The sequence below is a fragment of the Pteropus vampyrus genome, unplaced genomic scaffold (genome assembly GCF_000151845.1).
Source record: "Pteropus vampyrus isolate Shadow unplaced genomic scaffold, Pvam_2.0 Scaffold559, whole genome shotgun sequence".
Lineage (NCBI taxonomy): Eukaryota > Metazoa > Chordata > Mammalia > Chiroptera > Pteropodidae > Pteropus > Pteropus vampyrus.
In genome coordinates this window covers 150,681-164,667 of record NW_011889340.1, presented here as the reverse complement: position 1 = coordinate 164,667, position 13,987 = coordinate 150,681, and the positions used below count along the sequence as shown (strand labels likewise).

The window sequence follows — 13,987 nt, the reverse complement described above, 5'->3', positions numbered from 1 at the left end:
GAAAGAAAGAAAGAAAGAAAGAAAGAAAGAAAGAAAGAAAGAAAGAAAGAAAGAAAGAAAGAAAGAAAGAAAGAAAGAAAGAAAAGAAAGAAAAGGAAAGAAAGAAAGAAAGAAAAATGTGAGGTTATGGATGTGTTAATTAGCATGATTATTATAATCATTTCATAATATATGCATAGATCCAAACATTATGTTATATACCTGAAATATATATATATAATTTTATTTATCAATTGTAACTTTAAAGCTTTTTTTTAATTTTTAAAAATAAAAAATGAAATAAAACAAAGTGAACAGAATAAAGGAAATACAAAATTTGATTCTCCAATCAGATTGATTTTGTTTTCCATGTTAGCTTCAGGTCCTGTCCCTAAGCATATTTGTTGTTATGAATAAATTCTATTTTCTAGAGCAACATTTTATGTTATATTGCAAAAACTTTTTTGGTCATGTATCTTTTTCTTTTTCAAATCCTATTATTTCCATTACTTTTCATGATCCACAAGTTAAATAATATTAATAACATTCTCCAGTATTATCTATATAAAAAGGGCTTTAAAGAATCATAATATATTATGTTCCCTACAACTTTCTTACTTGAATTAATCATCAGCATCTTTTTTGGTCAAGAAACATTTTTTATTTTTTAATTTTTAATATCAGTATACAATTGTGGGATATAGATCAATCACTTGTATTTGGCCATCCTGTGATTGATGGACATTTGGTTGTTTATATTTTTATTTCTATTGTCAATATAAAAAATGTGTGGAAATAATTGAAGTGCCCTTCAATAGATGATTGGATAAAGATGTGATACATATATATAATGGAATATTACTGAGCCATAAGAAAATACGAAATACTGCCATTTGTGACAACCAGATGGGTCTTGAGATTACCATGCTAAATAAAATAAATCATACTGAAAAAAATTGAGAACCATATGATTTCACGCCTATGTGGGATATAAAACCAAAAGCAACAAATAAACAAGACAGAGACTCATGAACACAGAAAATTTAGTGGTTACCAGAAGGAAGCGGGGTGGGGAGGAGGAAGTTAAAGGTTAAGGGAGTCAAATACATGATGATGGAAGGAAATTTAACTTTGAGTGGTGAACATTCAATCCAATATGCATATAATATTATTGAATAATGTTATATGAATTGTATACTTGAAACCTATATTATTTTATTGGCCAATGTCACCTCAATAATTTTAATAACTGGGGAGACATTGGCCAATAAAATAATATAGGTTTCAAGTGTACAATTCAGTAATATAATAAATAAATAAATAAACATAATAAATAAATAAAATGTTGTTATACTACAATCTAGGATGAGCAGTAAAGTATCACTTGATATTCAAAAAAAATGCTGCAATAAATAAGCTCGTGCTTATAACATGATCGTATTCTTTTTTATTTCTAAAATAAATGATAAGGATTCTTTCTCATCCTGATTATGTGTTGTTGGATAAAAGTTTTACATATATGCATAATAATAAGAAGTAAAAAATAAAACACTGAGGAAAAAAGATTATGCATTGTGACTTTTTTCAAGTAGTTCCCCCCCCGCCCCAAGAAAGGATACTAAATTTACTGACACATCATTTTCATTATGTGCTGGTAAAATTCCAAAATGAAAATAATAGATGAATAACTTCAATTACATAGATCTGGACTGTCGCAAAGAAGACTCAGAGTGGTCTGGTTGACCTCCTAGAGGGAGATCTAGTTAGGGAGCCAATCCTGGGTGACATGTTCCCCAAGGATGTAAAAGGCAATTAGGGGATACTAGAATCACCTGTGCTTCAGAGTTAGGGTCTCCAAGGTTTATAGAGCTCCATAAACTCTCACTGCTACAGCTGCATAGAGATACTCACTAAGAATCTGAAGCATATTCTCCATTAGAGGTGAGTAGAAAATATTTATCTTATTTTTCTATAATGGCCTTTAAAAGATCCAAACTATTCCTCATTTTCATTTTAGAAGATACTAAACCTCATGTCTAATCAAGTAATAAAATACTTAAAGGTTTGTTTCCAAGATTTATAACTCGTTTGGTGAATATAGGGTGTTAAATATGATCCAGCTATTTATGTTTCCAAATTAGAATTGTATCATTATGTCTTATGTACTTAAATAAATTATATCACTACAGAAAGAATGGATTTTTGCTCACTGAGGTTATTTTTATCACAATTTTATGTTGGCAATATCTAAAATTAAAACTGTTTGTTTCACAGGATAACATGTGAAAGAAAACTGGTTACAAAACTACCCAAACTTCAAATGATTTTTTTTTTTGAGAATATAATAATATATCACAGATTTTCTCAAGAAAATTTTCCATTAAATTCAATAACATACAGGCACACACACATATGTATATATGCAAATTATATAATCAATGTAATAATAATGCCTAAGATACACCATCTACCTGATAGCAAAATAAATCTGCCACACTTCAGCTGACTCTCAAAAAGAAAGACTTCTGTTTGAGGAGAGACACTGCATAAATAGGAGCAAGACTAAGAAATTGTAGACCTGTAGATTGCTGGTTTGATAGGATACAACCTCTATACCATTCTCAAAGAGAAAATAAAACCCAGGAAAAAAGATTCACTTACAGGGTTGCCCTTAATTCCACTGAACTAAAATAGGATGTTCGAAAATAAACCATTCAGTTGTTTGCCTCTTTGTTTTGTTGGTTTCTTTTGCTGTGCAGACTTTTTAGTTTGATATAGTCCCATTCATTTATTTTTGCTTTTACCTCCCTTGTTTTGGAGGTCAAATTCATAAAATCCTCTCTAAATCCAAGGTCCATGATTTTAGTGCCTATATTTTCTTCTATGCAATTTATTGTTTTAGGTCTCATAGTCAGGTCTTTGATTCATTTTGAGTTAATTTTAGTGTATGGTGATAGTAATCTAGTTTCTTCTTTTGCATGTGACTTTCCAATTTTCAGAGTATCATTTATTTAAGAGGCTTTTCTTTCTCCATTGTATGTTTTTGGCTCCAAATTTAACTTTGCGTGATGAACACACAGCACAATATACATATGATGTATTTATTACTGAACTGTACACCTGAAATCTATAGAATTTTACTCACCAATGTCACCCCAATCATTTTAATTAAATAAATTAATTAATTAATTAATTAATTAAAAAGTTAATTTACTTCTTTATGTTTAATCTCATAATTTAATAATAAAATGATTCTAAGTACATGTAAATTATTTTTACATACACTTCTTTAAAGACTATTTTTATACTCATTAGCTATAAAACATCAGTATTAATAGGTACAACTCACCTAACTTTTTACCGTCCCTGTTATTTATTAGTATTTATAAGAAGGTTAAAAATGCACAGTGTATGATCAGGAATGATATTTTTAAATCCTCCAAAATCCAGGATTGTTGGCCTCATTTGTCACTACAGTTAATTCCATTTTCTGATTGCACGGAACCATGGCTACCTATGGTGGGCAGCCTTCTTTCAGATAACACGCCACCTCTCACTCACATAAAATGTAGTAATCTCAGAAGAATTGATATGAGAATCCATGACATGAGAAATAAAGAATTTATCTAAAGCTTGAACATTGCCTGGCACAAGTAGGAAATAGATAAATCCTAGGTAAATAAATAAATAATAGGATGAGTCAAGGAAATCAAGGACACAGAGGGCCAGAGGTGAAAATTTATGTTCAGTGCATGCCTGGCAGAGTATTGCGACTATAAAAATGACATAGATCTGATTGAGAAATGCATTGAAAATGAGGCTAAAGAGCATGTTAATTATTCTAAAAAATAGCTCAGAGTACATATCTTAATTACTCAAAAATCTTTAATGACCGTCATTTGCCTACCGTTCTAATCTGAGAGAATCTTGACACAGAGACCAAGAAGGTTACAATAGTGATGACAATGTTAATGAAAGCTTGTCCTAAGAAATACAGAGGAATGCTTAGAATGGAAAAGTATTTATGGAAATTGGCAAATAATACAATATGGTGCTTGAAAGAGAAAAAATGAAAATGAATATGACGTTTATGATTTAAAATGTTAGCTTATTAAAATTTATTATTGTAATTTAAAGTATATAATCAGGAACACAATACATTTCAGCAAAAAATTGAGGAGTTGATATAATTTGAAAACATTCATGTAGGCTGATAGGTGATATGTTTCAAGGGAGACAATGGAGACAACGAAAGCTGAAGAGAAAATATTAAAAATTGTAAACATAGAGAATGCTAGATAAGAAAAAGGCATGGGGAGGCAGAAGCAATATTTTGAAGTGTAATGTTTAGGAATAAGAGGAAAGCTAGGATCTCAAATCGGAGTATTGTTAGCCCTTTGTAGAAAAGGATGCAGATCGATTGAGAAACATATCAAGAATTTTTGTTACAAATTTTGAAAAAACTCTTGAAATAAATGGTAAAAATTAGTCATCTTTTTAAAATTTAAAGCTTATAATGTTATATACCTTAAAACTTCTTAATGGCTTACAATTCATTTAGAATACAACCCAAATACGTACTGTGACCTATATTACCTGATTCTACTAAATCTCTACCTCCTGATTAGTATCCAGTCACAATGGCCTCCATTAAGTTCCCCCTCAAAAACAAGCAAACAACAACAAACTAAGTTTTTTCCTGCCCCAGAATAGGATTCCTGCCTGGAATCCTTGAATGTTCTTCCTATGTTTTATTAAATAGTGGATTTCTTCCCATGCTTTAGGTTTCATTCAGATGTCACCCTCTCACAAAGGCTTTCCCTTAACTTCCGCCTGAGATAATTCTCCCAGGTTATCCTGATGTATCTTTTTGTTTACTTAGTTATTGCACTTACTACAATCTGCAGTTATCTTGTATATATGTTTCTTTACCAGTCTTTTGAGTCTTCCTTATTATTGAAATAAAAAATCTCTGATGTGAGAAACAATTTATCTGAAGCTTGAATATTGCCTGGCACAAGTAGGAAATCAGCAACTACTTAGTAAATAAATATATAATAAGATGAGTCAAAGAAACCAAGGAGAAGAATGATATTTAGCGTTAGAAAAAAACTGATAAAACAAATAAACAAACAATGTTAGAAGTTATTTTTGTCTTATTTTTTTGATCCTTTTTATATAGTCACTTCATTCTTTTTTCTCACTACAGAATAGTTTTCTAGTATTCTATTTTTCTTTGTATTTTTTTTTTTAGAAAGGGAGAGAATGTCAACAGCTGGGGGCTTTTACAGTTCAGACATTTATAATATATAGTCCTCTTTTTAAACTACTTTATTTAGGTATGATTGACATACATGTCTATGATACGATGAATTTGGGGATGAGTATATATTGGTGAAACCATCACTAAATAAACATATCCATCACATCCAAAAGTTGTCTCCTAGCCTCTTACTTGTTATTATTTTATGATAATAACAAATCTTATGTATACTTAACTTCATTTGTTATACCTGAAAGTTTATTTATTAATCCTAAAACAGTAGATTTTATGCTAAACAGTAGATTTTATGTTAAATAATGATATAGTGTTGACTCTCTGGAACTTAACTCCAAATCTTCAGATAAGACACAATGCCAGGACTTCTTTGGGCCAGTTGTCTGCCACTGGTACTAAGAACTTTGATTGAGAAGGGACTCCAGTTGGTTTAGTTAGGAGCAAACCATCATCTGTGACACAAAAATATCTAGGAAAATATTCAGTCATGTTATAATAAGAAAGTGCTAATTTTTTTTTTTTGGCAAATATATGTAATGTAATAACAAAATATAAAATGTGAAAATGTCAAGAAGATCAACTAAAAATTAAGGCCAGATATATTTTATAAAATCTTAAAATAATGTTATGGACTCATATAAATAATAAATACTGGTTAAAATAAAAACAATGAAAAGAATATGAAGATTTGCATAATTTGTGAGGCAAGAAAGAAAAGAGTTATGAGAGAGAAGGAGAAGGATGTTGTATCTAGCAAAGCATAGTGAATCAAATTACAAAAGTTATATAATTGCCACAGAGATTGTTTTTTTTAAAACTGAAAAGATAATGAGTAATCTGAAAAATAGATCCGAAGATGGTTAACATAGACTGCCATCTATATCACCATCTATTTTTGTCTGAGTTAATACAATAGAATATAAGAAAAAGCAATTAACAGACATGGCAAGTTCAGTGTATCATCTAATAGAAGTTACAGGACAGAATAAAGAAAATGGGACAGAATAGTAATTAGAATCATTGATTCATAAGAAAAAGCAAGAAGTCTCAGATAAAAATCAGAAGAAGACATTGAATTATTTGGAGACATACAATCAATCAGGCTTTTTTTTCTTACTCAATGCAAAAATAAAATAATATATGAATTGTGGCTTCAAATATTTCTGAGTTAATATGTATTCATAATTTAATAGGATTAAGAGGAAGTGTCCTAAAAATGCATGATGATGGATCAGCTATTTAATTATCATACTTGTTTCTCTCTCAAATAATTGCAAAGTAACCTTGAGTTTACTACCTGAATTAGAGTAATTCAAGATTCCAGGAAATCTCACCCAAGAATTGTCCTTGTCATCTAACAACAGTCCTAAAAAATAATTCCTTAAAGTCACTAACCACCTCTCCTTTTCTTCCCCAAACAGATGAATTTCCAAACTCTTTCATGGCTCCTGGAAATTTCACCTGGGTCACTGAGTTTATTCTCACAGGTGTGTCAGACCGTGCAGACCTCCAGATCCCACTCTTCTTGGTTTTCCTGGTCATCTACGGGCTGACCGTGGCCGGGAACCTGGGCATCATCACCCTCACCAGTGTGGACTCCCAACTTCAGACCCCCATGTATTTTTTCCTCCGACATTTGGCTATCATCAATCTTGGTGATTCTACTGTCATTGCTCCTAAAATGCTGATCAACTGTTTAGTCAAGAAGAAAACCACTTCCTACTACGAGTGTGCCACCCAGCTGGGAGGGTTCTTGGTTTTCATTGTAGCTGAGGTTTCCATGTTAGCTGTGATGGCCTATGACCGCTACGTGGCCATTTGTAATCCCTTGCTCTACATGGTGGTGGTATCTCGCCGGGTCTGCCTTCTGCTGGTATCCCTCACTTACCTCTATAGCTTTTCCACAGCTATTGTGACATCATCTTCTGTATTCTCTATGTCTTATTGCTCTTCCAATGTAATCAATCACTTTTACTGTGATACTGTCCCTCTGTTAGCATTGTCCTGCTCTGATACTTACTTTCCAGAAACAGTCATCTTTATATCTGCGGCTACAAATTTGGCTTGTTCTATGATTATAGTTCTAGTCTCTTATTTCAACATCGTTTTGTCCATCCTAAGGATACGTTCATCAGAAGGAAGGAAGAAAGCCTTTTCCACATGTGCTTCACATATGATGGCAGTCACAGTTTTCTACGGGACGCTCCTATTCATGTATTTGCAGTCTCGAACTAGCCATTCATTGGATACTGATAAAATGGCTTCCGTGTTTTATACACTGGTGATCCCCATGCTGAATCCCATGATCTACAGCCTGCGCAACAAGGACGTGAAGGCTGCCTTAAAGAGATTTCTGACAAATTCATGCTGTTCTTCTAACTCGATGTAATTTTAGAACTCGATAAGTAAGGAGATGGTTAAGATAGACTGCCATTATATCAGAGAAAGCAAAGGACAGGTGGCTGACTTATAGGTTTTCAAGTAATCCTGAGAATTAAAAGGAGCTAGGGTTAGGGAGGCATTGAATTAAAAAATAAACTGAAGCTCTTGGACTTATGAGGTTAATACAGAAACAAATGTTATTGCTTAACTTTGCTAAGGAGTACGCAAGTAGCCAGTTGTAAATAAATATTTCTAGGAGTCAGGAAAGAAATCAGTTAACAATGATTAAATAAGTTAAAACAGAGCCACAAAATATAGATGAGAGAAATCGGTCTTTCTTATTCTTTTGCTTTCTTTTTTCTTTCTTCCTGGGTATAGCATGTCGCTACATCTTGAAAGACTATAATCGCAGATGGCTAACATTCTTTCTACAGATTTATTAGTAAAATTAAACTGACGGTATAGTTGTGATGTATGCATGCAATGGAATATTATGCAGCAATAAAAACAACACATATGAATTTCGCTAGGCTGAGAAAAAGAAGCTTGATTGAGAGTATGTATTGTGTAATTTCACTCATATGATATTCAAAAACAGGGAAAATACATATAGGGATAGAACGCAGAATCGCACATGCTGAGGGGGTTCTGGTAAAGGAAAATTTGCTTATGATGGGAATGACTTAGGGTGTGGGGGTTATTAAGCATGAGAGAACTTTCTTGGATGTTGAAAATGTTCTGTATCTTGATTTAGGAACAGAAACAAATAAAATACATGTTTTAAAGCATCCATTTGTATAATGTAGATTTATGTTTAAGTGTATGTAAATTTCTTTCAATTTTTACATAGTATAGGCATGGGTAAAATATTTTGAGAGGTGGAATGGACTATTAGATTTTACTCTTGATGAGGTTAAATTGAACTTTATCTGAGAGCAATGGGATCTCAGCTCAGGAAACACTGCGGTTGAGGCAATCATTATAGTTAACACATCGCATTACAAGATTTCTTAAGGGTTTGCCATGTGAAAGGACAAGGAATATATATCACTCATTTAAAGGTGAGGCATTAATTTCAATTTTCTAGTTATCGATCATGTGACTTTGGTCAAATAACATAGTTTATCTGAGTTTGATGTCTTCTTAATAAAAATAGTAGTGTCTATCTCACATAGGTTAAATGATATATTTTAACCTGGTGCTTACTATCTATTTTGATTAGAAAAGAAACTCAAAGAAAAAATTCTATGTGTTGATAAAGTCATTTATAATTTCATCATGACTTTTGGAACTATTCTAGTTTTACTAAGGTGAAGCTGATATCAAGGTATTTTCCATAGTTGTTGAAATCACTAACTCTGTGAGTGAGTGCACTCCTTTCCATCACGTAGGTCTCCATGAACTGTTCAGATCATTTATGTGGTTTTGTTTTCTGACTTGAAAAGTCCCTCTCATTTCTGTCACTAGGGAATATGTAGAGTGTCCCGGGTAATTAGCAGGCAACACAAGGCAATTTTGGGAAATCTCCCAGATGATTTGGGCATCATCAGCTGAATGAATTGCATATCACTTTCTGAAGGAGCATTTCAGAGAGGGAGGAGAAGCATAAATTCTCCCTAAAGAAAAATTAAGAGTTATCTAGGAGAAGAAAATTCAATTCTTTGTTAAAGGTGAGTTGATAGGAGTTTTTGTTGGTTTTGATTATCATCTAGATGTTGGTCATTTTCCACAATTCCTGGCTTCTGACTATGGACACTCTTATGGTCGCCACAAAAATTCATTATCTCCTTTGTTAGCAGTGCTTCCCTGGAGTTGAATGGTATTTTAGGGTATTAAATCCTATGACTTGACAAGATGTCATAGATCTATTCCATTTGTGAGAGCTGATAGTGGCATTTGGATATTGTAAGTGAAGAGAAAGTTAGCACTATCTCAAAAAGTCAGCACTGATCTCATCTGTTACAATTTCTTAAGGTTACACTTTCCAGATATCATACAGAATGCTTGGTTACATGCATTTTATATATATATATGCATTTTATATATATATATATATATATATATATAAAATGCATGTGTGTATATATATATATATATACACACACACATATATATTTATTTATGTATATATATATACATATATATATGCATATATATAAAAAATTATTTTTAGTGTAAGTTATGTAATATTTTATAAATAGTTTTTTATAAATATGTTCAATGTTATATTTGAATTGAATACTTTAATTTATATATTATCCATGTAATATTTTCTAAACTACAAATAATTTTAATATAAAGATAGATATATCTCATATACAAGGATAAATTTTCATACATGGGTTTTGATTTTTCAGATGGGCTTTAAAAACTGATTGAGTACACTGGCAGATCATAGAATGAGTTTTAAGTTTTAAAGAATTACAGAGAAAGCTCTGAGACCCAAATAAGTCCTAAGTGATATCACCATGTCTATAGATTGAAAAGATAGTTATCCTTTCACTCACTTTTTGGATACTGTCTGCTCTAATGGGTAGTCTTAATTGAAAGTGTTTAAAATGTATACATTAAGATGTTCAAAACCAGTCAAATATCCTTTTTCAACAGGATGGGCAGTATTTCGATATCTCTTTAAGATGCCGATATTAATTCTTTTGGCTAAATACCCAGAAGTGGGGTTGCTGGATTAAATGAGGAGTTGTCAAGCCACAGGTATAAAGTTGTTATGCAAAATGAATGAGACCTAGAGATATTTTATACAACACTGTCCCTATAGTTAGCAAAGTTGTACTGAACACTTAAAAATCTTTTAATGGGTTAATACTTACCACAATAAAATTAAAATGTAAATTTCATTTTTTTAAAAAAGGAAGAAGAATGGGCAGGGCAAAGAATCCAGACATCTTCAGAGGGAGGTACTCACTGACACTTAAATGGAGATAAACTCAACAAACACTAGAACAATTCTTAGCAAAGACTGCATACTTCAGCATGGTAGGATTGGTACCAGAATTTTGAATTCCTTTGCTTAATTCAGAGCCTTTTGTATTCTGCTGGAAAACCCATGATAGCAGACCCTGTAACACTTGTTCTTATTTGTGAAAGAAGAAAGGTCCTTAAAGCAGAATGGGATCAATGGAGAAACAGTAAACAACTTCTAGGAAAGATGAATAAATTGGGTCCCCAATCTTCACTGTTGCATCATTCTGCCCCTCCCATCCCCATTCCTTGAATCAGACTGGCTAAATTGGCAACAAAAATTAGCTGATTTTTAGAATTCTGCTAACTTCTGCAGAGTGGTTCCAGACAGCTCAGCTGCTCCAGATGGTAGGTCTGGACCATGTGGTAGGCTCCCAGAATTTCTGCCTGATAGTTGTGCAGGATAAAGCTGAGCATTACAGTACATCATTCCATCTTGTATTTTAACTGGCTGATATTTTGAACTCCAATTACTCCTTCAATTAAAAATCATGCTTACAGATTTTGATATTTTCACTGAAGAGAAACTCAATGTGAGAGGAAGGGAATACAGTGGATTAAGGTAAAGCAGCTTCACTATCTTCAATCAGAGCAGTTCCTCTTTGTTTTACTGATTTCTCATGTAAGTTTTATGAAATGAAGAGGTGAGTACTAATCATTGAAATAGTTGAATATGTACTTCATTATACAATTCAATAAATTAATTGACAGTAATATAAGATATAAGAATTGCTCAAATAAATTTTTTAAGGTCTTATATATCCTATCATATCCACAATGGAAGAATTATTAATGCATGTAAATTGCATTGTAGGGAAATAAAACATGTAGAATTAAATATTCAAAATGCCTGAATATTGATATAAACCATACATTTATAGGAATGAATCTACATCTTGTGGGTCTTGAAGTTATATTAATTTGAAGATTTTCTTTTAAAAAATTATGCATGTAAATATATGCAAAAATATGCATATTTAGAAAAAAAGAGAATTTTAAAAACGTCGATAGTGAAAAAAACAGTCACAATCTTTAGTAAACAGTCACAAACTTCATACAATCTATAAATATAATAATTTTATTAGTAAAATTTCAGACACATCTCAATGAATTAGATGATAGGACTGTCCTTAGAAGCCATTCCAACACCAGAAAAAAGAGCATTATTCAATGATAAAATTGAGCCATATAAAAATTTTCAATAAACATCAAATAAAGTACTATTGACCCAATATCTCCTTAGCTGGACCCCACAAATGTCAGCGGGCATGTTATGCACTATGCTATTGGCCTTTGCCATTTAATAAGGGCCTAAGAGAATAATTTCTTAAAGTTTGTAACCACCTCTCTTTTTTTTCCCCAAACAGATGAATTTCCAAACTCTTTCATGGCTCCTGGAAATTTCACCTGGGTCACTGAGTTTATTCTCACAGGTGTGTCAGACCGTGCAGACCTCCAGATCCCACTCTTCTTGGTTTTCCTGGTCATCTACGGGCTGACCGTGGCCGGGAACCTGGGCATCATCACCCTCACCAGTGTGGACTCCCAACTTCAGACCCCCATGTATTTTTTCCTCCGACATTTGGCTATCATCAATCTTGGTGATTCTACTGTCATTGCTCCTAAAATGCTGATCAACTGTTTAGTCAAGAAGAAAACCACTTCCTACTACGAATGTGCCACCCAGCTGGGAGGGTTCTTGGTTTTCATTGTAGCTGAGGTTTCCATGTTAGCTGTGATGGCCTATGACCGCTACGTGGCCATTTGTAATCCCTTGCTCTACATGGTGGTGGTATCTCGCCGGGTCTGCCTTCTGCTGGTATCTCTTACTTACTTCTATAGCTTTTCCACAGCTATTGTGACATCATCTTCTGTATTCTCTATGTCTTATTGCTCTTCCAATGTAATCAATCACTTTTACTGTGATACTGTCCCTCTGTTAGCATTGTCCTGCTCTGATACTTACTTCCCAGAAACAGTCATCTTTATATCTGCGGCTACAAATTTGGCTTGTTCTATGATTATAGTTCTAGTCTCTTATTTCAACATCGTTTTGTCCATCCTAAGGATACGTTCATCAGAAGGAAGGAAGAAAGCCTTTTCCACATGTGCTTCACATATGATGGCAGTCACAGTTTTCTATGGGACGCTCCTATTCATGTATCTGCAGCCTAGAACTAGCCATTCATTGGATACTGATAAAATGGCTTCCGTGTTTTATACACTGGTGATCCCCATGCTGAATCCCATGATCTACAGCCTGCGCAACAAGGACGTGAAGGCTGCCTTAAAGAGATTTCTGACAAATTCATGCTGTTCTTCTAACTCGATGTAATTTTAGAACTCGATAAGTAAGGAGATGGTTAAGATAGACTGCCATTATATCAGAGAAAGCAAAGGCCAGGTGGCTGACTTACAGGTTTCAAGTAATCCTGGGAATTAAAAGAGGCTAGGATTTGGGAAGCAGTGAATTAAAAAATAAACTGAAGCTCTTGGACTTATAAGATTAATACAGAAACAAAAATACTATTGACTAACTTTGCTAAGGCATATGCAAGTAGCTAGGTTGAAATAAATATTTTCAGGAGTCAGGAGAGAAGTCAGTTAACAATGATTAAGTAAGTTAAAACAGAGCCACAAAATATGGATGAGAAAAGTCGATCTTTCTTATTCTTTGGCCCCTTTTTTCTACCTGGATATGTTTGGCTATATGAATCATTGCATCTTGAGGAATTCTAATTGCAGATGGCTAAAGACCTTTCCATAGATAATTAACAAAGTTAAACTGACAAATATATTTAAAATAAAAATCCCTAACTTATAATATCATTTGAATAAAGAAAAAATACACCACTGATGAATTTATGTTCTGAATGCTAACCAATATACAATTAAAATTATTTTTGCTTCTATTGATGTAATTTATACAATTTTTTTTATGAGAGACACAGAGTATCATTTTTTAATATGCTTTCATTCTGGGTACTATTGATAAACAATGGATTTTATAAAAGTTTTTTTCTCTCTAAGTATCAGTCTTCTTTAATATGTGTATTGTGTGCTGCGGTGTGATATTATTACTCTTTCAATGAACCACATTTGTGAAAGTTACTTAGATCGTAAGAATAAAAATGTAATTGTTATAATTAACTTTTTTCTGTTCTCTTATTTTTTTAATTAAATTTATTGGGATGACATTAGTTAATAAAATTTTATAGGTTTTAAATGTACAATTCAATAATATATCATCTGTATATTGCATTGTGTGTTCACCACCCAAAGTCAAATTTATGTCACCATATATTTGACCCCCTTTCCTTTTACTTACCTTTCCCCTTCCCCCCTTTCCCTCTGGTAACCACTATGAGT

The 13,987-nt window shown here is 32.6% G+C and overlaps 2 protein-coding genes across 2 annotated transcripts; both read left to right on the top strand.

The window, feature by feature from the left end:
* Nucleotides 1-6,698: 6,698 nt before the first annotated feature.
* Nucleotides 6,699-7,646, top strand: LOC105308235 (olfactory receptor 8J1-like). Its single transcript, XM_011384080.1, has one exon. The coding sequence runs from the start codon at nt 6,699-6,701 to the stop codon at nt 7,644-7,646; it is 948 nt and encodes a 315-aa protein (XP_011382382.1).
* Nucleotides 7,647-12,005: 4,359 nt separating this feature from the next.
* Nucleotides 12,006-12,953, top strand: LOC105308234 (olfactory receptor 8J1-like). Its single transcript, XM_011384079.1, has one exon. It carries the CDS (start codon nt 12,006-12,008, stop codon nt 12,951-12,953), a length of 948 nt encoding a protein of 315 aa, XP_011382381.1.
* Nucleotides 12,954-13,987: the final 1,034 nt, after the last annotated feature.

Excerpts from the sequence above, each read along its gene's own strand:
- LOC105308235 (XM_011384080.1), top strand. The coding sequence starts at position 6,699 with ATGGCTCCTGGAAATTTCACCTGGGTCACTGAGTTTATTCTCACAGGT.
- LOC105308234 (XM_011384079.1), top strand. The coding sequence starts at position 12,006 with ATGGCTCCTGGAAATTTCACCTGGGTCACTGAGTTTATTCTCACAGGT.